The sequence below is a fragment of the Cnephaeus nilssonii genome (genome assembly GCF_951640355.1).
Source record: "Cnephaeus nilssonii genome assembly, chromosome: 14".
Classification (NCBI taxonomy): Eukaryota; Metazoa; Chordata; class Mammalia; order Chiroptera; family Vespertilionidae; genus Cnephaeus; species Cnephaeus nilssonii.
The window spans coordinates 74,912,981-74,940,627 of NC_137085.1; the positions used below are offsets into that span (position 1 = coordinate 74,912,981).

The 27,647-nt window shown below is 52.0% G+C and overlaps 1 protein-coding gene across 1 annotated transcript; it reads left to right on the forward strand.

Moving 5' to 3' along the window:
* Nucleotides 1–15,437: 15,437 nt before the first annotated feature.
* On the forward strand, nt 15,438–27,243 carry NXNL2 (nucleoredoxin like 2; the record flags this gene model as incomplete). The annotated part of the gene is made up of 2 exons (XM_079790955.1): nt 15,438–15,752; nt 27,075–27,243. The coding sequence occupies exons 1-2, from the start codon at nt 15,442–15,444 to the stop codon at nt 27,241–27,243; spliced, it is 480 nt and encodes a 159-aa protein (XP_079647081.1). The 5' UTR covers nt 15,438–15,441.
* Nucleotides 27,244–27,647: the final 404 nt, after the last annotated feature.

Consider the following 27,647-nt stretch of genomic DNA (forward strand, 5'->3'; position numbering starts at 1 on the left):
CCAACAAAGATGGAAGTTAATTTGCATACACAGGCTCCGAGTGATGGGGGTGGGACGCTTGCGTCGTCACCATGGTGACGACGCAGGTGTTCTGCCCCATCCCCGGTCTCTCAGGGCCTCTGGGCAGCGTGAGAAGGCAGGGCCAGAGTGGAAAGAGGCGGCTCCTGGAGTGGAAAGAGGCGGCTCCAGAGCCTGAGCGGAAAGGGGCTGGGCCGGAGTGGAAAGGCGGTGCCGGCAGCCAGGGAAAGGAAAGCCCATTCTAGCACGAATCTTCATGCATCAGGCTTCTAGTTGAAAAATAAAAAGAAATTTGGAGAACTAATACTTCCTGATTTCAAAACTTACTATGAATCAACAATAACCCAGATAGCATTGTACTGGGATGGGAATATATCTACTAGTAGATTGATCTGTCTATCTACCTACCTATCATCTATCTCAGTGATACAATTGAAAGTCCTGAAATTAATCTACATTTATGGTTAATTGGTTTTCCTCAGAGGTAGGAAAGTTATTCATTGGAAAAAAATATTGCCCTTTCAACAAATGAGGCTGGAATAATTGGATATTCACATTTGAAAAGCTGAATTTATACACTTCATCATAATGAACTGTACTAGTAGACCTAAATGTTAGAGCTGGAACTATAAAACTTAGAAGAAATCAGAGATGAGAATATTCATGACCAAGCTTTCTTATATACAACATCAAAACCACAATCCATAAAAAATAAAGTTGATAAATTAGACTTCATCAAAATTAAAATCTTTTGTTAAGAAAATGAAAAAACACAGACTGAGAGGAAATATTTGCAAATTATATTGATAAAGGATTGGAATCCAGAATATATTAAGGCCTCTTTAACAAGAAGACAGACCAAGTAAAAGTGCAAAAGATTTGAGTAGATTGCTCTGAAGAAAATATGCAAATTGCCAATAAACACACAAAAAGATACTCAACATCCTTAGTCAATAAGGAAATGCAAATTATACCTGAGATACTACTTCCCACTCACCACCACGACTAATCCAAGAAACAGGCAGAGACAAATGTTTGTAAAGGTGTGGAAAAACTGCTGCAACTCTGGATAACAGTTTAGTAGTTTCTTTAAAAGTTAAATATAAATTTATCATAAGACCCTAGATTCCTAGGAATATACACATAAGAACTGAAAGGCTGTATGTCTACAGAAAATGTAATATTATATCAGCATTGTTCATAATAGCCCTAATTTCCAACAGCCAGTGAATGGCCAGCACAACACCATGTCCACACTGGGGCACTGCTCAGGAAGAGGAATGAATGACACACGCTACGTGAGGAACCTCAAACAAGCAAAATGAAAGAAGCCAGATGAAAAACACCACGCATATGATTTAATTTATAGGAAATGTCCCATGGAAGGAAAGTTAGACATGGAGAGTTGATGGCTGTTGGCAGAGCGGGAAGGGGCTGGAATGGAGACTACCTGCCAACGAGCACTGGCAGTCTTTTGGGGTGAGGGACGTGTTTAAAGTTTGATTGTGGCAATGGTTGAACAACTCAATTTACTAAAATGAATTGTTCACTTAAAATATATAGTTGTGTTTTTTTTTTTTTTTTTTATTTCAGAGAGGAAGGGAGAGGGAGAGAGAAACAGAAACATCAATGATGAGAGAGTCATCGATCAGCTGCCTCCTGCACACCCCACACTGGGGATCAAGCCAGCACCCCAGGTATGTGCCCTGACCAGGAATTGAACCGTGACCTCTTGGTTCATAGGTCGACGCTCAACCACTGAGCCACACTAGCTGGGCTAAAATAGGATTTTATGATCTACTAGCTGTACCCGGCCACGCGTTGCTGTGGCTCAGTCTGGTTAAATGGAAAAGAAAGAAAAGAGAAAGCACACGTTTCTAATATGTTTAATTTCACAATGCTGTGGGTATACAATATTTTTTGTGGTTCCATTGTCTGTGCAGATACAGAGATTGTCTGGTTTGCCCACTCTAGAACACGCAACATATAATTGTCCATGTGAGAAGCAATCCGTGTCTAGATCTACACCGCACAATTCTAAAGATTGGCCCTGAGCTTTGTTGATGGTGATTGCAAACGCCAATCGAATTGGGAATTGCAATCTCTTAAATTGAAATGGCATATCCGTTGGAATCATAGGAATGCGAGGAATGAGGACATCTTCACCTTTGAAAGGTCCTGTCAATATTGTTGCTTCCATGACATTGCTCATTACTTTTTTTACTGCAAGCCGCGTGCCGTTGCAAAGCTTTGGCTGGTTGATATTTTGCAACATGATAATTGGCACGCCGATTTTCAATTGCAGTACGTGCGGTGGCATCCCTGGCAGATTGAGTGAATCAAAAATTCTGTTGGGTAATTAACCGCTTCATCTGCTTCCACAACAGTGTCGACTGACTTGTATGTGACTGCCTTGCTTTGAATGTTAGACTGAATAATATTGTTAAGTTCGTAGACGTCTTTGTTCTTGGCCACAAGAATAGCTCATTCACTCAGCCAATTGTGATTCTTATAATTGGTTTGAATATTGGGAAACACTTTTTCAACCAATTCTTCTTTTGAAGTCACTAAATTGCAGAAGTTATGAGGCAATGAAATTCGTCCTGAGGTTAGATCAACCAGCACCTTTCCATTCCCAATTTCCAGCAATTGATGTGAGAATATCTCAGCTGATCAATCGTTTTGCAGCTGGACACGCTATTTGTAGTTAATTTTAACGTTTTTACGTGTCGCCACAAAGTAAAGTATTTCAGGCAAGCATTTATTTCGTCCACTGGTGTCGATCGCGGAATTACAGGTAATGTTTGCCTGAAATCTCCTGCAAGCAATATCAATGCCTTCCCAAATGGTCTGATGTTTCCATGCAAATCTTGCAATGATCGATCAAGAGCCTCAAGTGATTTTTTGTGCGCCATTGTGCATTCATCCCAAACAATAAGTTTGCATTTCTGCAATATTTTTGCCATGCCGGATGCTTTGGAAATGTTGCACGTGAGAGTTTCAATGAATTGCATGTTCAATGGCAATTTCAAAGCGGAATGAGCAGTTCTTCCACCTGGTAGCAATGTCGCAGCTATTCTGGACGACGCAAGAGCTAAGGCTATGTCATTTTGGGATCGAATTGCTGCCAGAATAAATCTAATTAGGAACGTTTTACCAGTTCTTCCTGGTGTATCTAAGAAGAAGATTTCTCCAACCCCGTTATTGACAGTTTGCATTATTTGATTGTAAATGTCTTTTTGCTCAAGCGTTAGCTTAGGAATATTTGATTGCACATACGACAAAAGATCACCCGTGTTGTATTTTGTTCACGACGCAATTCTACATTGAAAGAAACAGCAGCAGATCGATTCAGTGATGGCATTCCCAATTGATTGAGAACTTTGTTAGCGATTTCTAAGCACAAATCTTCAATCATTATCAACATTGAAATGGAATCGTAAAATTGGAAATTTGGAAATCGTAAATGGATCATAAATCGGAAATATTGAAATGGAATCGTAAAATATTTAGTATAGCGTGTGTTGCTTTTACATGCAATAGATGGCGCTGTTTTTCAAAAAAGCATGTTTTTACCTGTTACAGGTGTGACATCTATATAATACTACGTATAAGGTATATAAAAACGCGCATATTCGAATACAACGTTGTGTCAAAATTTCAAAGCAATCGGTGAAGAACTTTTGGAGATTTAAGATTTTGAACAAAGGAACATTTACATTTTTATTTATATAGATATATATAAAAGTGTAAGCACTGAATGACCTGTCAACCGGTTGCTATGACACTCACTGACCACCAGGGGGGCATATGCTCAATGCAGGAGCTGCCCCCTGGTGGTCAGCGCGCTCCCACAGCAGGAGCGCCATTCAGCTGACTGACCCATCCAGGTGGCCCACCAGCCAGGCGGCAGCCACTCACTTCCTCAGTAGTCCTGTAGGTCCAATTTCCGGAGAATGGGCCAGGCACCGATGAACCTGTGACGCCAGCATGATCCCAATAGCACTGCCGGCCTCCTGGAAGTCGACCTCGGGCACTGCGGCTGCTTCCCCTCCCTAGACACTCTGCAAGGAAGAGACGAAATAAAAGCAGCCATCAGGTGGCTCCCAACAACTGGCGCAAACATCAGTGGGATGGATCTGGATCCCAGGCCGGCAAGGGCGTCCCACCACTCACCCGGAGGGCTGATCACATCTCGCCCCCCTCCCTTATCCCCCTAAGGATGGGCGCCAGACACAGGGCTCATGGCTGGCAAGCACCGCTGCAGGGCACGAGCCCGTGGCAGGCGTAGCAGGGCCAGGATGAGTGGGAGTGGGAGCGGGCAGGCAGGAGCGGCAGGCAGCATTGTGCTGCAGGTTTTGGCCCGATCCCTGCAGGCCACCCTGAGGGACCCCACCCATGCACGAATTAGTGCACCGGACCTCTAGTACCTATATAAATTACACCTTAATAAAGCTGTAGGAGATTCCTCATATGAGACCTGAATTTTACAAAGAAAGAAAGGAGGGAGAGTTTGTGATTCTGGGTGCCTAAGAACTTGTGTTTCTGACAAGCTCCCTGGTGGCACTGTTGTTCTTTTGGGGGGTAAGGGGGGTGGGGAGGGGCTAGACCAGGATCCATGTGTTAGTGTGCTGACAGTAGTTTGAATGAGGCCGACTGTGATCTACAAGTGTTATGTGTCTCTGTGCTCTGGGTCAAATGCTGGGGAATAGTGTCAGGGCTGCAACTGTAAAAGTTTCTCTTTTTAAGAAAATAACTGGTGGGAACCAGAAGGCCATCATGAGTGAATACTCTTATTGAAAAGCAGATAGGGAGAAGGAAGCAAGATGGCAGCCTAGGTAAACGCTGGTACTCGCTCCCTCCCACCACCCACATCAAAATTTCAACAAAATACAGGACAACCCTCATTCAGAACTGCCTGAAAGCTGGCTGAATGGAAGTGCTATAAGTTAAGAAGTAAAGAAGAAAGCACGTTGAGATTGGTAGGAGGGGTGGGGGAGTGGAATGGGCTGGTCCAACACCCATATGTGCCGCTTTTTTAATCCAGAGGGAGATCGTCCCTGCAGAGTGTGCTGTGAGGAGCAAGAGGTCCCAGCCCCACACCAGACTCCCAGCCCAGGGTCCCAGAGCTGGGAAGAGAAGTCCCCATAACTTTGGGCTGTAAAAACCTATGGGGATTGTGGCTGAAGGACACAGAGGCTGCTGGAGACCCAGGTGTCCCTCTTAAAGGGCCAGTGCACAAACTTACTTGGCCTCACTTCCTTTGAGCTCCAGCACCAGGAGGCATTGGGGGTCCCAGACACATATGGGGAGGAACTGGAATGTCTGGCATTAGGGCAGGAACTGGGGGACAGCTTTCTACCAGACAGAGGTGCTCGCAGGGGTCATTGTTTCTATGCCAAGACCTCCCCTGTTGGAGGACTAACTGGCAACCATACCTGAGTCTGCAGGAGCATACTGATTGTGCCACTCTGTTGATTCCCTGGGACCCCGTCGCATCCAATTTATAGCCCTACCCAAGCTGTGTGCAGCGGCTTTTCCATGTGAATGGCCTGTCCTGGCACAGGCTTCAGATTTTGCTAAAATCTCTCAAATAAGCTGCAGCTGGTGTCAGCATGCCCCATACTTATTCATAAAAGGACCAAGATCCAGCCCCAGCACCAACCTGCCTTGCTTCACACCTGGGCCTCACCTGGGCACCTCCAAGCCCAATACAAATAGCAAATAGCAGCCGTCTGCAGATCCCTCTGTAGCTCCTGCCAGGTGACCCCAGGCAGTGGCTGACTTTGCACCTCCCTGGAGGCCCTAGAGCCAGTGCACCCAGTGGACAGCTTCAGACCACACCAGATCACAACTCTACACATCCACAAGTGACACACTCAAGGGGCAAACTCAGTGAGCACCAAAGCCCCACTGAAGCAAGTCCTGCTCCTTAGGGGTGTCTCCTGCACAGCTGCTCTTCCACTGTATTCTCAGCTGGTCCTCACAGCCAATGGGCCCAGAAGTCAATCCCTCCCAGTGACATCAACAGCAATCAAGGCTCAACTACAAGACAGTGCCCACAGCCCACACAGGGGCACACATAGAGTGCCCAGCTCAGGTGACTGGGGAGGCAGAGCCACTGGGCCCTATAAGACATCTATTACACAAAGGCACTATACCAATTCCAGGAGACATATAGAAACAAACACAGGGAAGCATCCCAAATGCAGAGACAAAGAAACATGTCACAAATGAAAGAAATGGAAGAAAGCAAACTACTAGATACAGAGTTCAAACCCATGGTTTTAAAGTTATTCAAGGATCTTCATGAGACCTTCAAGGAACTTAGTGAGACTTTCAAGGATATTAATGAGAGTGCCAAAGATATTGAAAAGGACCAGTCAGAATAAAGCATACACTGACTGAAATAAATAATTATATACAGAGATTCAACATTAGAGTAGAGGATTCTGAGAACCAAATCAATGATTTAAAATATGAGGAGACAAAAAGCACCCAATCAGAAGAGCAAAGAGAAAAAAGAATCCAAAAATATGAAGATAATGTAAGAAGCCTCTGGGACAGCATACTGACATTCTCATTATGGGGGTACCAGAAGGAGAAGAGAGAGTGCAAGATATTGAAAACCTATTTGAAGAAATAATGACAGAAAACTTCCCCTACCTGGTGAAAGAAATAGACTTACAAGTCCAGGAAGCACAGAGAGTCCCAAACAAGAGGAACCCAAAGAGGCCCATACCAAGACACATCATAATTAAAATGCCAAGGGTTAAAGACAAAGAGAGAATCTTAAAAGCAGCAAGAGAAAAGCAGTTAGTGACCTACAAGGGAGTGCCCATACGACTGTCAGCTGATTTCTCAACAGAAACTATGCAGGCCAGAAGGGAGTGGCAAGAAATATTCAAAGTGATGAATAGCAAGAACCTACAACCAAGATTACTCTACCCAGCAAAACTGTCATCTAGAATTGAAGGTCAGATAAAGAGCTTCACTGACAAGAAAAAGCTAAAGGAGTTCACCACCACCAAACCAGTATTACATGAAATGTTGAAGGGTCTTCTTTAAGAAGAGGAAAAAGAACAAAAATATGAACAATAAATGGCAATAAATACATATCTATCAACAATTGAATCTAAAAATCAAAATAAACAAATAAGAAATCTAATGAACAGAATAAACAGGTGAATGAAATAGAATCAGAGGCATAGAAATGGAACAGACTGATGATTCTCAGAGGGAAGGGGGTTTGGGGGTGGGAAGAGATTAAACAAAGATCTTATACACATACTAGGGGCCTGGTGCACCCTCTCCAATCTGGGAGCCCTCAGGGGAGCCCTCTCCAATCTGAGAGTTTCTGTCTGTCTTTGCAATCATATGAGCAAATTGTCTGAGACCCTAACCCAGTTTGGTTTGGTGCTCACAGAATAATAGAGGTCTTTTTTTTTTTTTTTTTTCTCCATTGGTGGAGATTTCCTAGAAGTTGCAGGATATCTTCCCTTTAATTTTTCCTTGACACTGTGACTTTACTTATGTCTCTCACCTTTGCTTTCCCTCCATCCCCCACCCACAACAGTAACTTGCTCCAGGCTCACTTTGCTCTAGTGTCTAGGAGATCCTGCAATGCGTCTGCCACCAGAACTACGATTCCCAGCATTTCTAGTGTTCCCCGCACTCTTGGTTTCTGCTTCCAATCCAGGGGCTGCTCAAACCAAAAGGACTGCGAACTCCAGCCTCCCCCAGGCCAGGCTGACAGGACCAGACACTCCAGTGGCGTCCCTGGGACTCTGGCCGCTCGACGCTGGTGTGTGCGCGCACTGGCCACAGGCTCGAAGTGGGCAGGGTCCAGGGACACCTGCTGCATCAGCCACAGGCCTGCCATCTTTGTTGGGTTAATTTGCATACTCACTCCTGATTGGCTGTGGGCATCGCGTAGGTATGGTCAATTTACATATTTGTCTATTATTAGTATAGATATGCAATACCTATGAACACCGACAATAGGGTGGTGAAGACCTGGGGTGGGGCAGGAACCTGGTGGGAGGGCGTGATGAGGGGAAAAAAAGAGGGACAAATGTAATAATCTCAACAATAAAGATTTAAAAAATTAATAAATAAGGGAAAAACAAAGAAAAGCTAGTAGGAAGGAAAGGCAGGAAGATGAGGAAAGAGCTCCATGTATTTACTGCTGGGTGGCTCTGGGACCGGCTGGAGCTCGCTGTGGGAGTCTGCTTGCCGGGGACAGCAGTGCTTGTTGAGCCTGGGCTGTGAGGCCTGCAGGACACCAGATGCTAAAAGAAGCCCCTTGGCCCGGTGGCCCCTTCTGATGCTGACTGTGATTCTGCCTGGAGACTGAGGGAGGGGCTCAGTCCGGAAGAGGGCTAGGCCCATGAGAAAGGCAGAACCAGAAGAGGCAGCCAGCAGACCAAAGAGGGAGTGTGACAAGCAAAGCAAAAACACCACACACACAAAGAAACCCCCCAAAACAGCAGCTGAGTATGAAACCTTGTGCATAATATCCACCTGCTGCTTGCCCTTTATTTGGACTCCCCAGAGTTTGTTACCCAAAACCTTAGGCTTTAGGCTCAGTTAGCTGGGAATTGCGTCTGCCATGCTTGGGGGCCTGGGAGCTCTTAGGGTGAGGACAAGTGGAGAGGTGGACCCAGGTCACCCAGGCTGAACGGAGAACCTTCCTGTCACTCTTGGGAGTCTCATGCAACAGGAAGGGCCCCGAGAAGGCCCTTGAAGACTGGGGGGAAGGCCTCTAGACAGGGAGGGAGGGAATGAGTCACCCTCCCCTGGGCGCTTGTGAGGAGCTCTGAGGGTGAAGTACACACACACACACACACACACACACACACACGCAGTCAGGGCAGCCACAGGAGGAGGGGCCCTGGTGAGTACACAGAGCTCTTTTCTCCGCCTCCACTGTGCTCCCCGGATGCCCTGGGGGAGAGGGAGGGCTGCCCCAGCTTCAACACTGGGGTGGCTCCCTCGGTGGGCTGCTCTCCTGGGAACAGACACTGCCCCCTCAGCTCACAGCATTTACACAAATAATCGGACCTTTCTCCCGTGGGTGGGTGGCACTAAAAGTTTTGGAATGTTTTCTCTACTCCATTCACTGTTGTGATATAAGAAAAACAAGCCAAACAGATCAAAATCGAGTTTTGATATTTAGAGTTTAGGGACATTCCATTCATTTTGCTTCTGAGATTTAACAAAAGCCATGGGCCTCTACATACAAGATTTATAGTACACTGCTCATAGCTCCTCTTGATTTTCCCCTCCGATTTCACTATACAGTGGCACCTCAGTTCTCAAACTTAATTCATTCGGAAGGCTGCTGACAAGTGATTTCTTCGAAAAATGAATCATTTCTCCCCATTAGAAAGAATGTAAATTGAATCGATCCATTCAAGACCCCCAGATAATTCCCTGTTTTAACTTCTTTAATCTATAAATAAACACTTTAAAACAAAAACAATCCCTAGCTAGTTTGGCTTGTTGTATAGAAAATCAGCGAGCTAGACAAGACACCTTATTGAGCCAATTAGTTAGGAGTCATCTTTATTGCATGCAGGTTCAGAGCAGATTACCTCTGTCGAATTCTGAACAAACACAGGAAGGGGTATTTCCTTTTTATATCCTTCTAGTTCTTTGTGTAAGTTATTTTTGCAAACAGCTTGTACCATTGAGTACATATCATATCTAGCAAACACCTGTCATATCTATACAGACAACTTGTAACCTTGAGTACATATCATATCTATACAGACACCTGTAACCTTGGGTACATATCTATACAGACACCTGGCATCAGTGTCAGCATATCAGTCCCTTATGTTAGATGGCTACCTTGCAAGGTTAGACAATTAAGTTTATCTTTTCTATTATTCAAACTAAAATAGTTATTTTACAGAATAAGAGACTATCTAAATATAACAGAGTTGACCTACAGAATAAGAGACTGTCTAAGAATAACAGAGTAGTTCAAACAGCAGTTTTCCAAAGGAGGGATTCAGGCTTGGCCCACGGACTGAAGGGTCCTGGGTTTGATTCCAGTCAAGGGCACACACCTCGGCTGTGGGCTTGATTTCTGGCCCTGCTCAGGGTGCATGCGGGAGGCAACCCATGGATGTGTTTGTCTCACGTCTGCTTCTCTCTCCCTTCCACTTTCTCTAGAAAAATAAAGCAAAAAACTATCCACTAGTTTTGTGTTTTGCCCGTGTTTTAACACTTGCCCGAAGCGAAACACTGCACTGTCATTGAACAAGTTTATCGCAGGGTTTGCTACTTCTTTGTCAGGGTGATATTTCTCAATAAAACTTTGCACGTCTGTTCATTTCCCAGCATTCCCTTGATAGGTAAAGTAAGAATGGCCTCCTTCCCTCCTCTGAAGAGACTCCTCAGTTGCTGTCTGTGGCTGCTCCTCTGAAGGTCCTGGAGCTCCTGGGTGGCCAGCTCAGCGCTGTGTCCTCACCAACTCCTCCCCATCACCACCCACCTCCAAGGCCATGACTTGCCCAGGGACACAGTGTCGCCCACAACAGACAGGCTCCCCTCACAGCCCTCACAGGCTCTTTCGGCAACAGGCTCGGGCCACAGTTTCTTCTAGCTGTTTGCAAGGTCCTGGAACACCCCCCCCCCCGCCCCCATGCTGTCTATGAGCCTCCAGCAAGTGAGGATATTAAAATGCTCCTTCCAGGACCCCATGAGGATTAACTTGGTCTTGCAGGTCACCTCAAAACACCTCTGCCCTGGCCGATGGCTCAGTTGGTTGGAGTGTCATCCCAAACACCAAAAGGTCTTGGGTTCGATTCCCAGTCAGGGCACATGCCCAGGGTGTGTGTATGTTTCTCTCATGTTGATGTTTCTCTTTCTTCCCCCTTCCTCTCTCTCTAAAACTCAATAAAAACATATCAATTTTTATTGAATAGAGAATATTCGATAATATATTGGGCGAGGAGTATAAAAGGAAAACCACCTCTGAAACAGGACCTTTGTGTGGGTCGGTGGGCGGGAGGGGAGGAGCGCAGGTGGCGAGGACCCAGCAGTGAGGAAGCTGTGCTCCTCCCGGCTCCGGCCTGCGGGCCGGGCGCCCCGTCCATGACAGGACGTGCCCTGAGTGGCACTGTGTCTCCCGGAGGTAGTTCTTCGCACGTGGGGCAAACACTTCATGAATCCACTCAGTGAAAAACTGCCTGTTGACCCAAGCTTTGCCAAGAGCCCTCCATATTGCATTCAACTCGTTTTTCATGACGTTGTTTTTCTTGACAATGCGAGGGTTTTCAGGAGATGCTTCAATTTAAAGTCGCACTCCCTCCCACACTGCCGTCACGCCAGCCTGTCCTCCGTGGCTCGTGTCCGTGGGATGCAGGCCCTCTTGGGCACGTTCTCCCAGCGAGGCCTGTCTCATCACTCGTTGGGGAACAGGTCCCCTGGCCGCTGCGGATTGTGGAAATTCTGTCCGCAGTTATCCGCGGCCGCTTTCTTAGAGCCGGCAGCCGCGCTCCGATGAAGGCCACCTCTTTCCTTGCGTTTATCCAGCTTAACGCCCCCGGCAGCCTTGTTCCAGGGTCAGGAGGTCAGGCCGCATGTCACTGCCTCCGAAACGCTGTCTGTCACCTGCTGCTTGCCCTTTATCCACATCAACAACAGTTTCCTGCCTCTTCATGGCCTGTGATTGTTTCGTGAGCACGTTCACAGCCTTAGCAACATCGGCACTCTTGATGGCCTCTTTATGTTTTAAAAGTGTGCTAATCACTGATTTCGCCATGCCATACTCGGTAGCCAGATCAGACTCTCGAACATCTCTATCATACTTAGCAATTACTTCTTTTTTAAGCTCTATTGTTGTTCTCACAACTTTCCTTTTCACTTTGTTGCTATCACTAACCTTAGGAATCATAGTGACTTACTGTATCCTACATAATAAAAAGGCAATATGCAAATTGCATCACTCTGCTACGCCCACGATTGGGCCGGCTGGAGGCGCGGGGGGCGGGACTCAGGGTGGCCGATTGGCTGGCGGTAGGAGCGGGGGGCGGGGACTCGCGAGTCCCCGACTCCCGCTCCTCCCACCGGCCGTTAGGCCAACGCTGCAGAAGGACCCATGGGGCCGGCGGAAGACGCTGGTGGTGGCCGATTGCGTGGCTGCTGGCAGCAGTTTTCCACCAGCACCAGTTTTCCTCTGGCCACCCGCCGATCAGAGCGCCTCCCGGATCGGAGTTCCTCTCAGGGTAGCCGATCCCGCTGGCGGGAGGCGCTCTGATCGGCGGGTGGCCAGAGAAAAACTGGTGCTGGCGGAAAACTGCTGCCGGCAGCCAGGTGAAAGTCTATTGCACGAAACTTCGTGCAACGGGTTTCTAGTATATCTATAATAATAAAAGCATAAAATGCTAATTAGACCGGACAGCCGAACGACCTTCCAGACGTCATTCCGGATGCCCTTCCGGATGAAGCCGTAGCAGCGGGGGCCAAGGCAGAGGCGGTTAGGGGGGATCAGGCAGGCAGGTGAGCAGTTAGGGGGGATCAGGCAGGCAGGCGAGTGGTTAGGGGCAATCAGGCAGGTAGACAGAGGGGTTAGGGGTGATCAGGCAGGCAGGCAGAGTGGTTAGGGGCGATGAGGCAGGCAGGCGAGTGGTCAGGGGTGATGAGGCAGGCAGGTGAGTGGTTAGGGGTGATCAGGCAGGCAGGCAGACAAGCGATTAGGAGCCAGTGGTCCTGGATTGCGAGTGGGATGTCCGACTGCTGGTTTAGGCCTGATCCTGTGGACATCCCCCAAGAGTTCCTGGGTTGCAAGAGGGTGTAGGCTCGGCTGAGGGACCCCTCCTCCCCCATGCACGAATTTTGTGCACCAGGCCTCTAGTTTAATAATAATAATAATAATAATAATAATAATAATCAGTAGCAACAAAAGCAAAAAATATTCACAGCACAATTTCCTGAGATGTTAACAATTCGAGGTTTAGTGGTGAACTGACCCATACTCACGCACTCTCTCCTTTGTTTGTCGCCTGAGAGACATGTAGCTGACCATACAGGTATCAGCACAAAAGGATTGTTGGGTCAAGAACTGAAGTTTTGTTTGACAACCGAGACATTTTCCGTGAACAACTTGGCGAGAACCAGCTTGTTGGAGATGGGAGACTTTGGAGAATCGAGGTTTGCCTGTAAATTCCTACTCTTCTAAGACGACAGTGAATGGGGGCTTTGGTACGCTCTTCATGGGCCATCCTTCCGGCAACAGAATGTGCACGTAGCCCTGGCTCTGCCAAGAGCATAGTGTCCCAACGCGTCCGTCTCACGGTGCGGAGAGCGGGAGGGGGCAACCTTGCTCCCAGGCGTCTACCTTCCCCCCTTCCCCAGTCCTACCCCTCCCTCTCCAGAGCGAGCACAATGAATTGTCCTCATTCGCCTAGGGTGTTTTGTTTTTTCTGTGTGTGTGTGGGGGGGGTGGGTGGGGGGGGGGAGGGTGCAGACAGGGTGAGGTGCCTGCCCTCTGAGTCTGAGGGCAGGGGGTCATCCTGTCTTATTTCCATGTTTGATGTTTTGTTCATCATGAACTTTTGGGCATTAGTTTTGAGTTTTTATTTTTTTAAAATATATTTTTATTTATTTCAGAGTGGAAGGGAGAGGGAGAGAGAGAGATAGAAACATCAATGATGAGACAGAATCATTGATTGGCTGCCTCCTGCACACCCCACACTGGCATGTGCATGTGCATGTGCCCTTGCCAGCAATCAAACTCGGGACCCTTCAGTCCACAGGCCAACGCTCTATCCACTGAGCAAAACCGGCTAGGGCAATTTTGAGTTTTTAAAATATTGCATTCGTACCCTGGCCGGTGGCTCAGTTGGTTAGAGCATCCTCCCATACACTGAAAGGGGCTGTTTGGATCCCCTGTCTGGGCGTGTGAGAGGCAACCAATCCACTTCTCTCTCACCCTCTTTCCCTCTCTCTCTTTCTCCCCCTTCCTCTCTGAAAAATCAACAAAAAATCCTTGGGTGAGGATAAAATAAAACATTGCTTTGGGGATAGTGTTTTTCTTGATCACCGAGTTAATGTCTCCTTACGCGCGTGTCCCTTCCACCCCAGCAGGAAGCGGAGACTGTTTGCTCCCGGGCGCCACGCGGTGCGGGACACTTAAATATCCGGCTTCTTTAAGAAGCTCCCTCACCAAGTACGTCGTGATGGCAAATGGTGATTGTTGACGCTGGACTAATGGGAACGTCGGGCTTCATTATACTATTTCTACTTCTATGTATATTTGAATATTTCCATAATAAAAAATTAAAAACAAATAAAGATCAAAAAGAAGAAGCAGCAGCAGCTCCCTCAATTGCAGGACTCCCAGGCCCGGCGCAGGGTGTCCCGGCAATCCACCCCGCCCTGGCCCCTCCGGACAGAACCTCCCGGGCCCAACTGGTCGGTAAAATACCAGGCAGGTGGGGCGGGACCGAGCGCGGGGTGGGGGGGGGGCGGGGCGCCGCGAGGTGGAGCGGTGGGCAGCCGCTGGGGAGGATCGGAGGGAAGAGGAGCGCGTGGGCCGAGAGCAAGGAGACTGCGGGGCGGGGCGGGGCGGGGCGGGGCGGGGCGGGGAGCTGCGGGTGATGGAGGGGCGGGGCACTGCGGGTGATGGAGGGGCGGGGCGGAGAGCTGCGGGTGATGGAGGGCGGGGCGGGGCGGGGCGGGGAGCTGCGGGTGATGGAGGGGCGGGGCGGAGAGCTGCGGGTGATGGAGGGCGGGGCGGGGCGGGGCGGGGAGCTGCGGGTGATGGAGGGGCGGGGCACTGCGGGTGATGGAGGGGCGGGGCACTGCGGGTGATGGAGGGGCGGGGCGGAGAGCTGCGGGTGATGGAGGGCGGGGCGGGGCGGGGCGGGGAGCTGCGGGTGATGGAGGGCGGGGCGGGGCGGGGCAGAGAGCTGCGGGTGCTGGAGGGCGGGGCGGGGCGGGGCGGAGAGCTGCGGGTGGTGGAGGGCGGGGCGGGGCGGGGCGGAGAGCTGCGGATGGTGGAGGGCGGGGCGGGGCGGGGAGCTGCGGGTGCTGGAGGGCGGAGCGGGGCGGGGCGGGGAGCTGCGGGTGATGGAGGGGCGGGGCGGGGCGGGGCGGAGAGCTGCGGATGGTGGAGGGCGGGGCGGGGCGGGGAGCTGCGGGTGCTGGAGGGCGGGGAGAGGGGCGCAGCGGGGAGCGCTCGAGCTCTCTCGGGCAACTCGCTGCCGGGAGGCGCCGGCCGGAACTGCTGCGGTGGCCGCCGGTGTCTGAGTTCCCCGCCGCCCCTCCCCGGTGCGGACGCTGCTGCCCCAGTCGCCCGCCGAGGCCGGTGCTGGTGCCGGGGAGGGTCTTGCGCCGCCCCAGCAGCGAGCGGGGACGCCGCCAGTGACCGTTTGCCCGCGCCCGCCGCCGCCCCGCTCCCCGGCAGCCATGGTGGACGTGCTGCGGGGGCGGCGCCTGGTGGCCCCGGGCGGCGCGGGGGTGGAGGGGGTGGAGGCCGAGGCGGCGCTGCAGAACAAGGTGGTGGCGCTGTACTTCGCGTCGGGCCGGTGCGCGCCCAGCCGCGACTTCACGCCGCTGCTCCGCGAGTTCTACGCGGAGCTGGTGGAGCAGGCGCGCCCGCCCGCGCCCTTGGCTGTGGTCCTCGTGTCCACCGACGGCAGCGCCCCGGAGATGGAAGGGTTCCTGCGTCAGCTGCCCGGCGCCTGGCTGGCGCTCCCCTTCCACGACCCCTACCGGCAGTGAGTGTGGCCGGGCTGGGATTCGCCGGCGCCCCGCGCCCCCCGGCGCTCCCCCGCGCCCCTTCTCCCCTGAGCCCCCCCGGGCCCCTCTCCCCTGAGCCCCCCCGCGTCCCTCTCCCCTGAGCCCCCCCCGCGCCCCCTCTCTGAGCTCCCCGCGCCCCTCTCCCCTGAGCTCCCCGCTCCCCTCTCCCCTGAGCTCCCCGCGCCCCTCTCCCCTGAGCTCCCCGCTCCCCTCTCCCCTGAGCTCCCCGCTCCCCTCTCCCCTGAGCCCCCCTCCCCCCCGGGCCTCCCCGCGCCCCCTCGCGCCCCCTCGCGCCCCGCCCTCCTGTCCCTGCAGCCAGGAGCCCCGGGTCCAGTAGTTTGCGCGCAGGTTCCCGGGGAGGCGGCTGGAGCGGTTCGGGGACCGGAGCGGGCGCTCCCCGGGGAGCCCGGACGCCCTGCCTGGAGAGCCTGCCTTTCCCGAGCTCCGAGCTGCTGCGGGGCGCGGAGCCCCGCCGGACGGGGAAGACGAGTCTGAAGGGAGAGGGGACTCGGGAAGTCGCTCTGCTCAGCCCCGGAGGCCGAGGGGTGGCTGCCAGGCCAGCAGTGCGGGGGCCGGGCCCGGGGCCCGGAGGGGGAGCCCAGGTCCATCGTTGCTGCCCATGACCGCAGTCCGCACCGTCAGGGCGGTCCTGCACCAGCGGTAGGGAACCGGGTCCCTGACACCTGCGGAGGCAGAGGTCAGAGGTGACCCAAATCCCTGCCCTGAAGGATGATCTCATCGTGTTCTTGTTTAGAGGCCTGACAGGGTGGGGACGCTCAGCTTTGCTGGGTTCCCGAGTTTGTGAATGAACTAGAAATTGGCCCAAGTTCTCCCGGCTGCGGCCTCGGGGAGGGGGGACTTGCGGGAAGAGGGAGGAGGTGGGAGGGGGGCTGGAGGGTGGGTTGCAGAGGGGAACGTGGCTCGGGCCCTCGTGTGGGCGTCTTGGCGGTCCCCGGGGTGCAGGCGTCCGGGTTTGGGTTTACACCGCGCCTCCCGGAGCGCAGTACCCGTCCCCTCGGCGGCCGCAGGGGAGGTTCCTGGGCTTTGTTTACAGGGCACCTGTGCATTTCTCTGGGGATTAAGCTTTCCTTGTGGCATGAACCCTCCCAAATTAATTGTCCTCAAAGGACATTCCTTCTGGGCAATTAACAATGGAAGCTAACTGGGGAAGTCCCGGAAGAGGATTCGTTCTCCAACACCTGCTTTCATGATGGGAGGGAGCGGCGAGGGGGAAGCCTGCTTCTCTCACAGCAGGAGCAGCAGGCGGCAAAGATAGGCCCAAATGACCGGATTCACTTGGCAAAAGGATGCATTTTAGCATCATGTCTGGTGCCGGTTGTAAAATGCCTTCTGACTTGCTTAGTATTCAAGTTATGCACAGCTTTTGAAATAACAGTTTTGAAAGTGACAGTCCACTAGCTGGTTTGGCTCTGTGGATAGAGCCTGCGGACTGAAGGATCCCGGGTTCGATTCCGGTCAAGGGCACATGCCCAGGCTGTGGGCTCAATCCCCAGTAAGGGGCATGCAGGAGGCAGCCCATCAGTAGTTCTCTCTCATCATTGATGTTTCAATCTCTTTCTCCCTCTCCCTTCCTCTCTGAAATCAATAAAAATATATATTTAAAAAAAAGAAAGTGACAGTAATCAAGCCAAGAGCTCAGGCCCTGGCAGAGCCCAGCCCCAGACTGATGGTAGGGTGACCAGGCAGGCGTGCAGTGCTAGCGTAAGGATGCATCACCCATGCCTGGACTGTGCGACGCATGGGTCAGAACCGTGTGGCCTGGCTGGGTCCCAGCACTTTGTCTGCTGAGGCGCTGGGCTGTCCTGCTAAGGAGGGAGTGCCCCCAGAACTCCCTTCTGCCTCCCCCATTATGGGGTCGAAGCCCGAAGCCCCTGCGGCCCCTGCAGGCAGCTGAGCAGCTCAGGCCCCGGTAGGCATCTGGCCTCAGTCTCAGGCCAGGAACCTGATCTCGGGAGGGACCAGCCTCAGGTTTTCCTTTGGGGAAGTTGGCTCCTTGTCCCTACGCCTTCCCAGACTGCACTTCGTTAACCCTGTCATTGCTGTTTGTAGGTTTGGAAATGGGGTATTTTGTAGGGGTTCTTAGAGCTATGTCCTCAGTTCTGCTTATCCCAGCCCGCATTCATGGAATCAGATAAGGAGCAAATGGAAGTTGCCACCACCAAGGAGGACTAAAGAATGTAGGGAGCAGCCTGGCCGGTGTTGCTCAGTGGTTGAGTGTCAACCCATGAACCAGGAGATCACAGTTCAATTCCTGGTCAGGGCACATGCCTGGGTTTTGGGCTTGATCCCCAGTGTGGGGGCGTGCAGGAGGCAGCCGATCAATGATTCTCTCTCATCATTGATGTTTCTCTCTCTCCTGCTCCCTTCCTCTCTGAAATCAATAAAAATATATTAAAAAAAAGAATGTAGGGAGCATCCAGGCAGGATGTGTTCAGAACATAGCACTCTGCTTGGTGCTATGGGGCTGGGGGAGTAATCTCCTGGGCCCCCTCGGGTCATGGCGAGGGCCCTGGCCTGTCTTCCCCGGTGACTCTGTTACTGGTGGGGTGTCCTCTGTGTGCCCACATTGCTGATGGAAGTGGAGCTCTTGGGGTGCCGCAAGAATGAGAATTTCCTGAGGCCTCCGTGGGAGGGTGAGGCATGGTGGGAGGCTTTACTGATGCTGTAACATTAGGGAGTTCCCCCCGAGGCCCCATCTCCCTCTGCCATGGAAGAAGTCCACATTCCAGTCTGGTCCAGCATCTGGCTGGCTTAGCTTGTGTTCCAGCTGCAGGCCATTGCCTGTGGGGTCCGGGGCCACATGCCAGGCAGGCTAGCTCGGGTCACAGAACAAGCCAGTGCAAGGAAGCAGGAGCGAAGCCAGAGGAACAAGAGAGAGAGGGTTCCTTTGCTGTGGGTTTTGACTGGGAGCTCCTCCAATGAGTCCTTCAGGATTTTGTGCACTTGCAGTGGCTCCACCCCCTCTAGCCAGTTATCTTTTTCCAGGTTAGACTGACAGGCAAGCGCCTGCCCTGTGTCACCCCGACTTCACTGCCCATGGATCCCTTCCCCGCTTTGTTGGACCCCTTCCCGCAGGGACCTGCAGGGAATGGACGAGGGAGTGTGTAGTTGCAGCTGCCTGGCGAAGCTGCCCCGATAGCCATGCTTACGATGTCTGGCCTCCCTTTTGCTTTCTTCCCATTTGTAATATGAACTAGCTAGTTACGATGGTAACAGCCGTCCATCGGGTGACTGCTGACGGTGAGTCGTGGAAGGAAGAGAGGAAATCACCACGGAGCCCCCAGGTCACGTTGGCATGGCTGGAGGTGGGACCACTGCAAAGGCCCGGCGGGAAGGAAATGCCCAGCTGCTCCCTTGTCCTCAGAGCTCCTTAGACCTTGGCTTTGCAGTGCAGCCCCCGCAAAACCAGTGTGAGTGCCATTTCTCTGCCTGGACAGGGACACGCTTACTGGCATCCCTCAGCCAGAGGCGTGTGGGCAAGAGGAGGGGTGACCTTCCAGGCCTGAACTTGGGGTAGCGTAATGGACAGGCCATCCTGTCGGGCTTCCTTCCCTGTGTTATGGGCCCAGGAAGAAGTAACAGCTGCATTTGCCAGCAGGCATTCCCGTGGCATGTGCTCTGCAGGTGAGGCCTGCTCAGTGCAGATGTCACACGCATTCTGTGATGGTTTCTTGACAACACTCGTGCTCACTTGGGCTCTGGAGTATTTCCCTCCCCTCCCCCCCCCCCCCACCGCTCTGGGTCTCACCACTGCCCCCACCCGTGGCCCCATGGATGGAGCACCTTGGCCTCCAGGTCACCAGGGTGGGACGGATGGAAAACCAGCAGGCTGTGGCTCCTGTCCCGGGGAGAGAACAATCCCAGTGGAGCCCTCAGAGCCATGGCTGAGTCAGTGAGTGGGCCAAGCTGCCCGACCTGAGGGCCCAGCTCCTTCTGGACTTACTGACCAGGGCGTCCCTGTCAGGCCCCGAATCTGCTGAGTCTGTGGCTCTCCAGTCCTTTCCTGTCTTTCTACTCATTTCTACTTCATTTAGGTCCTGGACTGCTAGAATATTCTAACCAGTCCCCCAGCCTCGGTGTCCCCACTTAATGGATTCTTTTTTTTTTTTTAAAGACAAAATTTTTAATTAAGATAAATAAAAGAATATGCAACAGACACAAAGCCTAAAATATGTATTATCTGTCCCTTTTTAAAAAATTTAATAAATCTTTATTGTTCAGATTATTACAGTTGTTTCTCCTTTCCCCCCCATAGTTTCCCTCCACCCAGTTCCCACCCCACCCTCTGCCCTTACCTCCCCCCCACTGTCCTCATCCATAGGTGTACGATTTTTGTCCAGTCTCTTCCCGTACCCCCCCACACCTCTTTCCCCCTGAGAATTATCAATCCACTCCCATTCTATGCCCCTGATTCTATTCACCAGTTTATTCTGTTCCTCAGATTTTTAATTCACTTGATTTTCAGATTCACTTGTTGATAGATATGTATTTGTTGTTCATAATTTTTTATCTTTACTTTTTTCTTCTTCTTCCTCTTCTTAAAGAATATCTTTCAGCATTTCATATAATACTGGTTTGGTGGTGATGAACTCCTTTAGCTTTTTCTTGTCTGTGAAGCTCTTTATCTGACCTTCAATTCTGAATGATAGCTTTGCTCGGTAGAGTAATCTTGGTTGTAGGTTCTTGCTATTCATCACTTTGAATATTTCTTGCCACTCCCGTCTGGCCTGCATAGTTTCTGTTGAGAAATCAGCTGACAATCGTATGGGTGCTCCCTTGTAGGTAACTAACTGTTTTTCTCTTGCTGCTTTTAAGATTCTCTCTTTGTCTTTTGCTCTTGGCATTTTAATTATGATGTGTCTTGGTGTGGTCCTCTTTGGATTCCTTTTGTTTGGGGTTCTGTGCGCTTCCTGGACTTATAAGTCTATTTCTTTCACCAGGTGGGGGAAGTTTTCTGTCATTATTTCTTCAAATAGGTTTTCAGCGTCTTGCTCTCTCTCCTTCTGGCACCCCCATTATTCTGATGTTGGTACGCTTGAAGTTGTCCCAGAGGCTCCTTACACTATCTTCAACTTTTTGGATTCTTTTTTCTTTTTGCTTTCCTGGTTGAGTGTTTTTTGCTTCTTTGTATTTCAAATCTTTGACTTGATTCTTGCGTTCCTCTAGTCTGCTGTAGGGTCTCTGTATAATATTTTTTTATTTAAGTCAGTGTATGTTTAATTTCTAGTTGATCCTTTTTCATATCCTCGAGGGTCTCATTAAATTTATCGGCCTTTTCTAGGAAATTCTTGAAAAACCTTATAACCGTGGTTTTGAAATTTATATCCAGTCGTTTGTTTTCCTCCATTTCTTTCATTTGTGATCTGTTTCTTTGTCTCCGCATTTTCGCTGCTTCCCTGAGTTGGTTGGGTAGCTTTGTGTCCTAGGTGTCCTCTAGGGCACAGTGGCTCAGCCTCCCCAGTTACCTGAGGTGGACACTCTTGGTGCACCCCTTTGTGGACTGTGCGTACAGCCTTGTTGTAGTTAAGTCTTGATTGTTGTTGGTGTCACTGGGAGGAATTGACCTCCAGGCCAATTGGCTGTGAGGACCCACTGTGTTTATAATGGAAGAACTGCTACGCTGGAGACATGCTTATGGGGCAGGACTTGCTTCAGTGGGGCTTTGGTGCTCACTGAGTCTGCCTCTTGAATGTGTCACTTATGGATGTGAGTAGTTGAAATCTGGTGCCATCTCACACTGACCACTAGGTACACTGGCTTCTGGATCTCCAATGGGGTGTAGGTCAGCTACTGTCTGAGGCCACCCAGCAGGAGCTACAGTGAAAACTACAGTTTTCTCCTCTTTGCGTGGGGTTTGGAGGTTTTGGAGCTGTCTGACCAGAGCTGCAGTTCGTTAGGTTAAGCTGCGATAGGGCAGGCCATTTATATGCAAAAGCCGCTGCGTGGAGCTTGGGTGGGTTTGTAGATTGTCCAGGGTGGGGTCTCAGGGAGTCATTAGGCTAGGGCGTGGCAAACAGCGATGGCTGCCAGTCAGCCGTCTCTGCGTTTCCGCTTTTCCAAGTCCCTGCATCTCACACTCCAGCGCAGTAAACAATGTTTGCTGGGCGCACCTCTGCAAGAAAGTCACCCTCACTTTCCGACCCGATGGCCGACAGTCCAGTTTCTCCCCGTAGGAGTTTGAGTCCCCAGCGTCTCCCCAGAAACTGGAGTTCAGAATAAGCGGGAGCTTGTCTCCCTTCTGGTTGAAAAAAGCAGCGCACCCAGACACCCGCCACCAGCCCGGTTCGCGCGCCTCCGTACCTCAGCTTTTCAGCGCTTGTGCACGTCTCAATGCTCTTTTCTCTTTCCTTCTAGTTGTAGAACTTCCACTTAGCCAGCTTTCCCATGGTTCTGGTTGATAGACGTTTTGTCTTTTAGTTGTAGTTTTGAAATTGTTTTGCGAGGCAACAGTTTAGGTGTTTACCTATGCCGCCATCTTGGTTTCTCCTTCCCCACTTAATGGATTCTTAATCTCACACCTGCCTCATCTCATCAACGACAGGTCTGGTCCTGCCGTGCCCTTCCCGGCTCTCCCGTGGCTCTCAGTCTGCATCCTCCCTGCCCTCCAGCATTTGACCACACGTGTCTCCCACCGCTGCCCTTCCCACCTGTGTTCGGTCCAGACCGGACAACTGAAGTTCCAGAACACTTCCCACACTTCCCGCCCCTAAAGGTTTTGCATACCACATCCCCCAACCTGGGAGCCCCCTTGGCAGTCCCTCCTCCGCCGCGCCCTTGGGGACACCGGGAGCATCTCTGGCCTGGGAGGCTCGTGCCCTCCATGGCTGGAGCCTAACACTACGTGTTGAGTGTTTGGGGTTCTCTGTAGCCCTGAGGTCAGACTAGACCCTGTGCAGAGCTTTGTTTATGCAGGGTTGGGATAAGTAGAGAGTTTTGCTCTGTAACCGTCTGCTGGTGGCCAAGATGGAAAGAGACTGGAGCCAGAAGTTGCTATGGTGACTGAGAGGCGGCTGTGCCAGGGAGTGTGAGGCACTGCGTTAGGTGACGGGAGGACACCAGCGTTGCACCAGCACCAGCACCAGCACCGAGGGCCAGGAGGAGCTGGGCTCTCAGATGTCCCTGAAAGGGCTAAAATGCTCTGTGACCACGATTTCCCTCAGCCCAGCGACAAGGCACAGGCCATGCTCTCTGGGCACAGCTCAGCATCCAGAGGGGATCGAGCCGAGGCCCGGGAGAAGGGATGGCTCCTGTGCGGCTCCAAGGTTACAGTTGTCCCCAGGCAGAGGCTGCCAGGGTGAGGATTTGAGGCCCACACTGTGACTCTTTCAAGATAAGCTGGAGAAACAAAATGTCTATTCCAAACCTCCTCCTTGCTCCTCAGAGCCCAGTTTACTGTGTCAGAGCTTGATTTAATGTTGCCCGTGATTAAAACAATAGCAGCAAATGGAAGGGGAAACAAATGAAGGGTATCGATCCGCCTAGCTGGAACACCCGCAGGCGGGAGCTGGTCTGGAGGAGGGAGCCCCTGAGGGGCAGCTCCGTGGCTCTGCCTTCGCTGTCTGTTTCGGGCCGGGCAGCCGGTGGCCCCTGCCCCGCCCAGTCTCTCCTGGAGGTAAGAGTGGCTGTGGAGTCCTGGGCTGCGCTTTCTCGCACCTTCCTCTCTCCCCGTGCTCCACAGGGTGGCACTGGTTCGAATCTGCTTGTTACCCATTCTGTGCTGGTTGGTATAGCCAAGGGCCGAGACTGGGCACCTGGCCCGGCTGGAATTGGGCTGTGTCCGTCCCACCCAGTAAGAATAGCCAGTGTTTATAGTCAGCGTAAGTCCAAACCTGTAAGAATTTTTATGTGTTTATTTGAGCAAAAATGACAATTGCTGGGAAGCAAAATCTCAGCGGATCGAGGAAATGCTTCAGAAAATGACAGTTTCACCACTTTTATACATCAGAATCTAAGGGGGCAGCGGTAAGGGGGTTACATGAAATTCATTGGTGATAGATTAGGGAAGCAGGAGGAAGCAAGGCAGGGAAATCTCTGGGACTGGATAAAAATAAAAGGAATAGACACATCTTTTACATAGGCAGGTATAGGACAGTTAACAATTAACAGGATACTGATAACAATGAGCGGGTTTGTGGTCTCTGCCTGTGCTGGGGGGGTCTGGACAGAGGAGTTACTTGTTCCGAAGCTCAGCCAGGGTAAAGACTGACCTTTGTCAAGGCAGATGCTGGCCTAGCACCTGACTACCTGCCAGGACTTGATTTTTTTTTCACATCCTCACCCGAGGATATATATATATTTAATTAATGTTAGAGAGAGGGAGGGGGAGAGAGAGAAACATTAATGGGTTGCTTCCCATACACGCCCTGACCTGAGATGGAACCCGCAGAGTTTCAGTGCACTGGACGATGCTCTAACCCCGTGGTCGGCAAACTGCGGCTCGCGAGCCACATGCGGCTCTTTGGCCCCTTGAGTGTGGCTCTTCCACAAAATACCATGGCCTGGGCGAGTCTATTTTGAAGAAGTGGCGTTAGAAGAAGTTTAAGTTTAAAAAATTTGGCTCTCAAAAGCAACTTCAATCGTTGTGCTGTTGATATTTGGCTCTGTTGACTAATGAGTTTGCCGACCACTGCTCTAATCAATTGAGCCACACTGGCCACGGCATGACTCCATTTTAGTGAAGAATTTTCCTTTCAGATCATCCCATGTGGTAACTTTAGGTCTCAGTTTGTAAGGCCGCCATGCAGCGCCCCCCCCCCACCCCCCGCCGCAGCTTGTCAGGTTTAGTACGTGCCCCTTTTTTGTCCACACTATGTGCCAAGCCCTTAGCTGAGCTATACGCATGTTAATAATTTAATCTTCACAACTCTGGGAGGTGGGTTCTGTTATTCCTCAATGCAGGGGAGGTTAACTAGCGTGCTCAGGTCACACAGCTAGCTAATGTCATTTTCTGAACCAGGAGGGTCAGGGGACTGAGCAGCAAGCCCACAGGCCTCTGCTACCCTAGCTGTCTAGGGCGCCGCGCTAGCTCCCGCCTGCTCTTCCCTTCAGCCCCACTGCTGGGTCCCTGGAAGGGGTGCTGAAGGCCCTGGGAGTTTGGCAAACTTGGGTAAGTGGGCTCCGCCACCAGGGGTGGGAGACTGCACTCTGATGGGGGGGGGGAGGGGTGTGGGGGGGAGAGAGGTGGGGGGGAGGATGCGGGGATCCCATTCTCAGAGGCACCGCTGCTCCGGGAAGATGGGGCCCTGGAGCAGCAGCGGGGCCGAGCTGGAACCTGACTGTACCGGAAGCTGAGTCCGGCCCCGGGTGGGCCCTGGCCTCCAGGACCCCTCACCACCACCCAGATCCGGCCCTCCCTTCTCCTTTGGGGAAGCCCCGGGCCTTGGTGGCAAAGCCCCAGCCAGACCACCACTTCCTTCCTGGGAGGGTGGGTGCGGCATGCCCTGCCCCACTGTCCAGAGGCAAGCGCTGACACACCCAGGTGCCCACGTGGCGGGACGAAGCTCCAGGAGGCGGCAGGCAGACCCTGAGCTTTTGTGCGAAGGGCGCTTTGGGCTGTGGCTCTCCGGCGCTTGGCTTTATGCCTTCGGGGAAAGAATTTCTCCAGCTTTCCAAGTCCAGGGCTTGCGCAGGTTCTTAAACCGCGGAGATCATGTCCCCGGCCCGTCGGAGCTTGGCCCCCAGTCCCAGGCTCGCATGGTGGTTTGTCACGGATCCGTTTGTCCCCTTCATCTGCAGTTGAACATGGTTGGAGTTTGTCAGTAGTTCCCATCTTTTCTCCCTTTATCTCTTTTCTCCTCATGTAGGCGGTGGGCATGTGTGGCCGCCGGCGGCCGAGGTCCGGCTTCCTGAGGGGCAGCGCTGGGGCGTGGGGACCTGTGCTCGGAGCCCTGATCCAGGCGCTCCGCCTGCCCTTCGCGCTGGCCAGTCTCAGGGGAGCTTTGCTTGTTTCTTAGTCTTTCCTAAGAAGACGGTTTGGCTTTCTTGCTCACCCTATTTTGATTCATTTCTTCTGTCAGTGATTTCTGTCTTAATCTTCTGTTGCTTCTCTCTCCCTTCCCCGGTTGGCTCCGTCACTGTTTTCTTAGCCTCTCCCACGCGGCCTCTCCACAGCGGCCTTCCGGTTCTGGATGCGGGTGTTAATGCTGCAGCCGCTTGCTGTGCCGAATTGTATCTCCAGTTTGGGACTTGCAGTATGTTCCATATTGCTCTGTGTTAATTATTTTGTAGCCTGCATTGCTATTTCACATATAATCTATGGTTAGTTTTCAAGCTCATTCCAAAAAATTACCTTTTATTGGTTTCCAGTTGCAATTCCATATTGTGGTCTGATGAAGTGGTCTCTGCACTACTGATTATTTGAAATTTAGTGAGACCCCCTGTGGCCAGAGCAGGCCGGCTTGTCACTGCTGTAGATGTTTGAAATGGGTGCGGAGCTGTGTGTACGTTCCTGCCCCAGGGGAGATTCGTCGGGGCCTGGATGGAGATGTCCGGGAGGATTTGCTAACACCGGGCCTCAAGTGCATTTCCCTTCCACTCAGGCTCAGACTCTGGGGTGACAGATGAGGGCAATCCGATTGCTGTTGATGTGAGGTGCTTGCGAGCTGGCCCCGGGCACTGGAGGGATTGCCACCTGAGGGCAGAACCCTGGCAAGGGTGTGGGGACATTTGCAAAACTAAGGACGATGCTCCTTTCCCTAAATAAATGCAAACCATTTTGTCAAAGGGCCTCTTACGGGGCCACACACGGTGGGGAAGGAGCCGGGAAGTCTCATCCACAGCGTCACCAGCGTGCCCTTGGGTGGGTAGGGCGGAAAGCCGAGGAAGGCTGTACCTTTACTTAGGACTCAGAATTTCAACTTTTACCATCCTATCCACCGGATACTTTCAACCTCTTGCGATGTGGAGAGGAATATGAATGTATTGGGGTTATTTGTGGTTTAGAGTTGTACTGCACAGTACACTAGCCATGAGCAACACGTGGCTTCTTACACGTAAATTAAAATGAACTAAGATGGAAGTCACAGCAGCCACGTTGTGAGGGCCCCTCTGTCCCCTGTGTCTGTGCCATGGTCGTGGGCAGCACAGGCCCGAGCAGCCCAGCTGCAGACCCTCTGGGACAGGCTGCGGAGGGCGACACAATAAGGAAGGAGGCTCACAGGGGACCCACGGGCGTGGCTCTAAGGCTGTGCAGGGTTGACTGGGGGCACAGGGTCCCTTTAGAGGTGTGGCAGCAGCTTCCCCACCCCGCTGACCCCTGGCCTGGCCCCTTCTCTCCGCAGTGAGCTGAGGACCAGGTACCGCGTCACAGCCACCCCCAAGCTTGTGATCCTGAAGCCCAGTGGGGAGGTCATCACCGACAAAGGGCGCAAGCAGATCCGGGAGCAGGGTCGGGCCTGCTTCAAAAGCTGGGTGGAGGCCGCCGAAGTCTTTCAGAACTTCTCCGGGTGAAGTGGGGGCTCTGCGGGGACCTGGGCAGGGGTGGAACCCCGGTGCTGCCGCAAGCACTTGGGGAGAAGGGGGGTTTGGGGTGTCAGAGTGGAAGCACGCTGTGCTGCCCTGGCCCCAACCTGGCTCCCCGCGGCCTCTAGCTGTTCTCACTTTCTTAGCACAGCTTCCTCCACAGGTGCTGGACTTGTTGGAAATCTGTGCAAAACATGTATCGACGCAGGCTCTTCACGTGATGTATTAACTGATATGTTTTCTGGAGCTCTACTTATTGTAAGGATGTGCTTTCACGACGGCATTTATTACTAAAGTGTGCGGAATCTGTGCTTTAATAAACACGCCTGTTCTCGCTGGGGCCTCCGCTCTCCTTTCTCCTCCCGGCGACCACGTGCCCTGAGGAGGAGAAC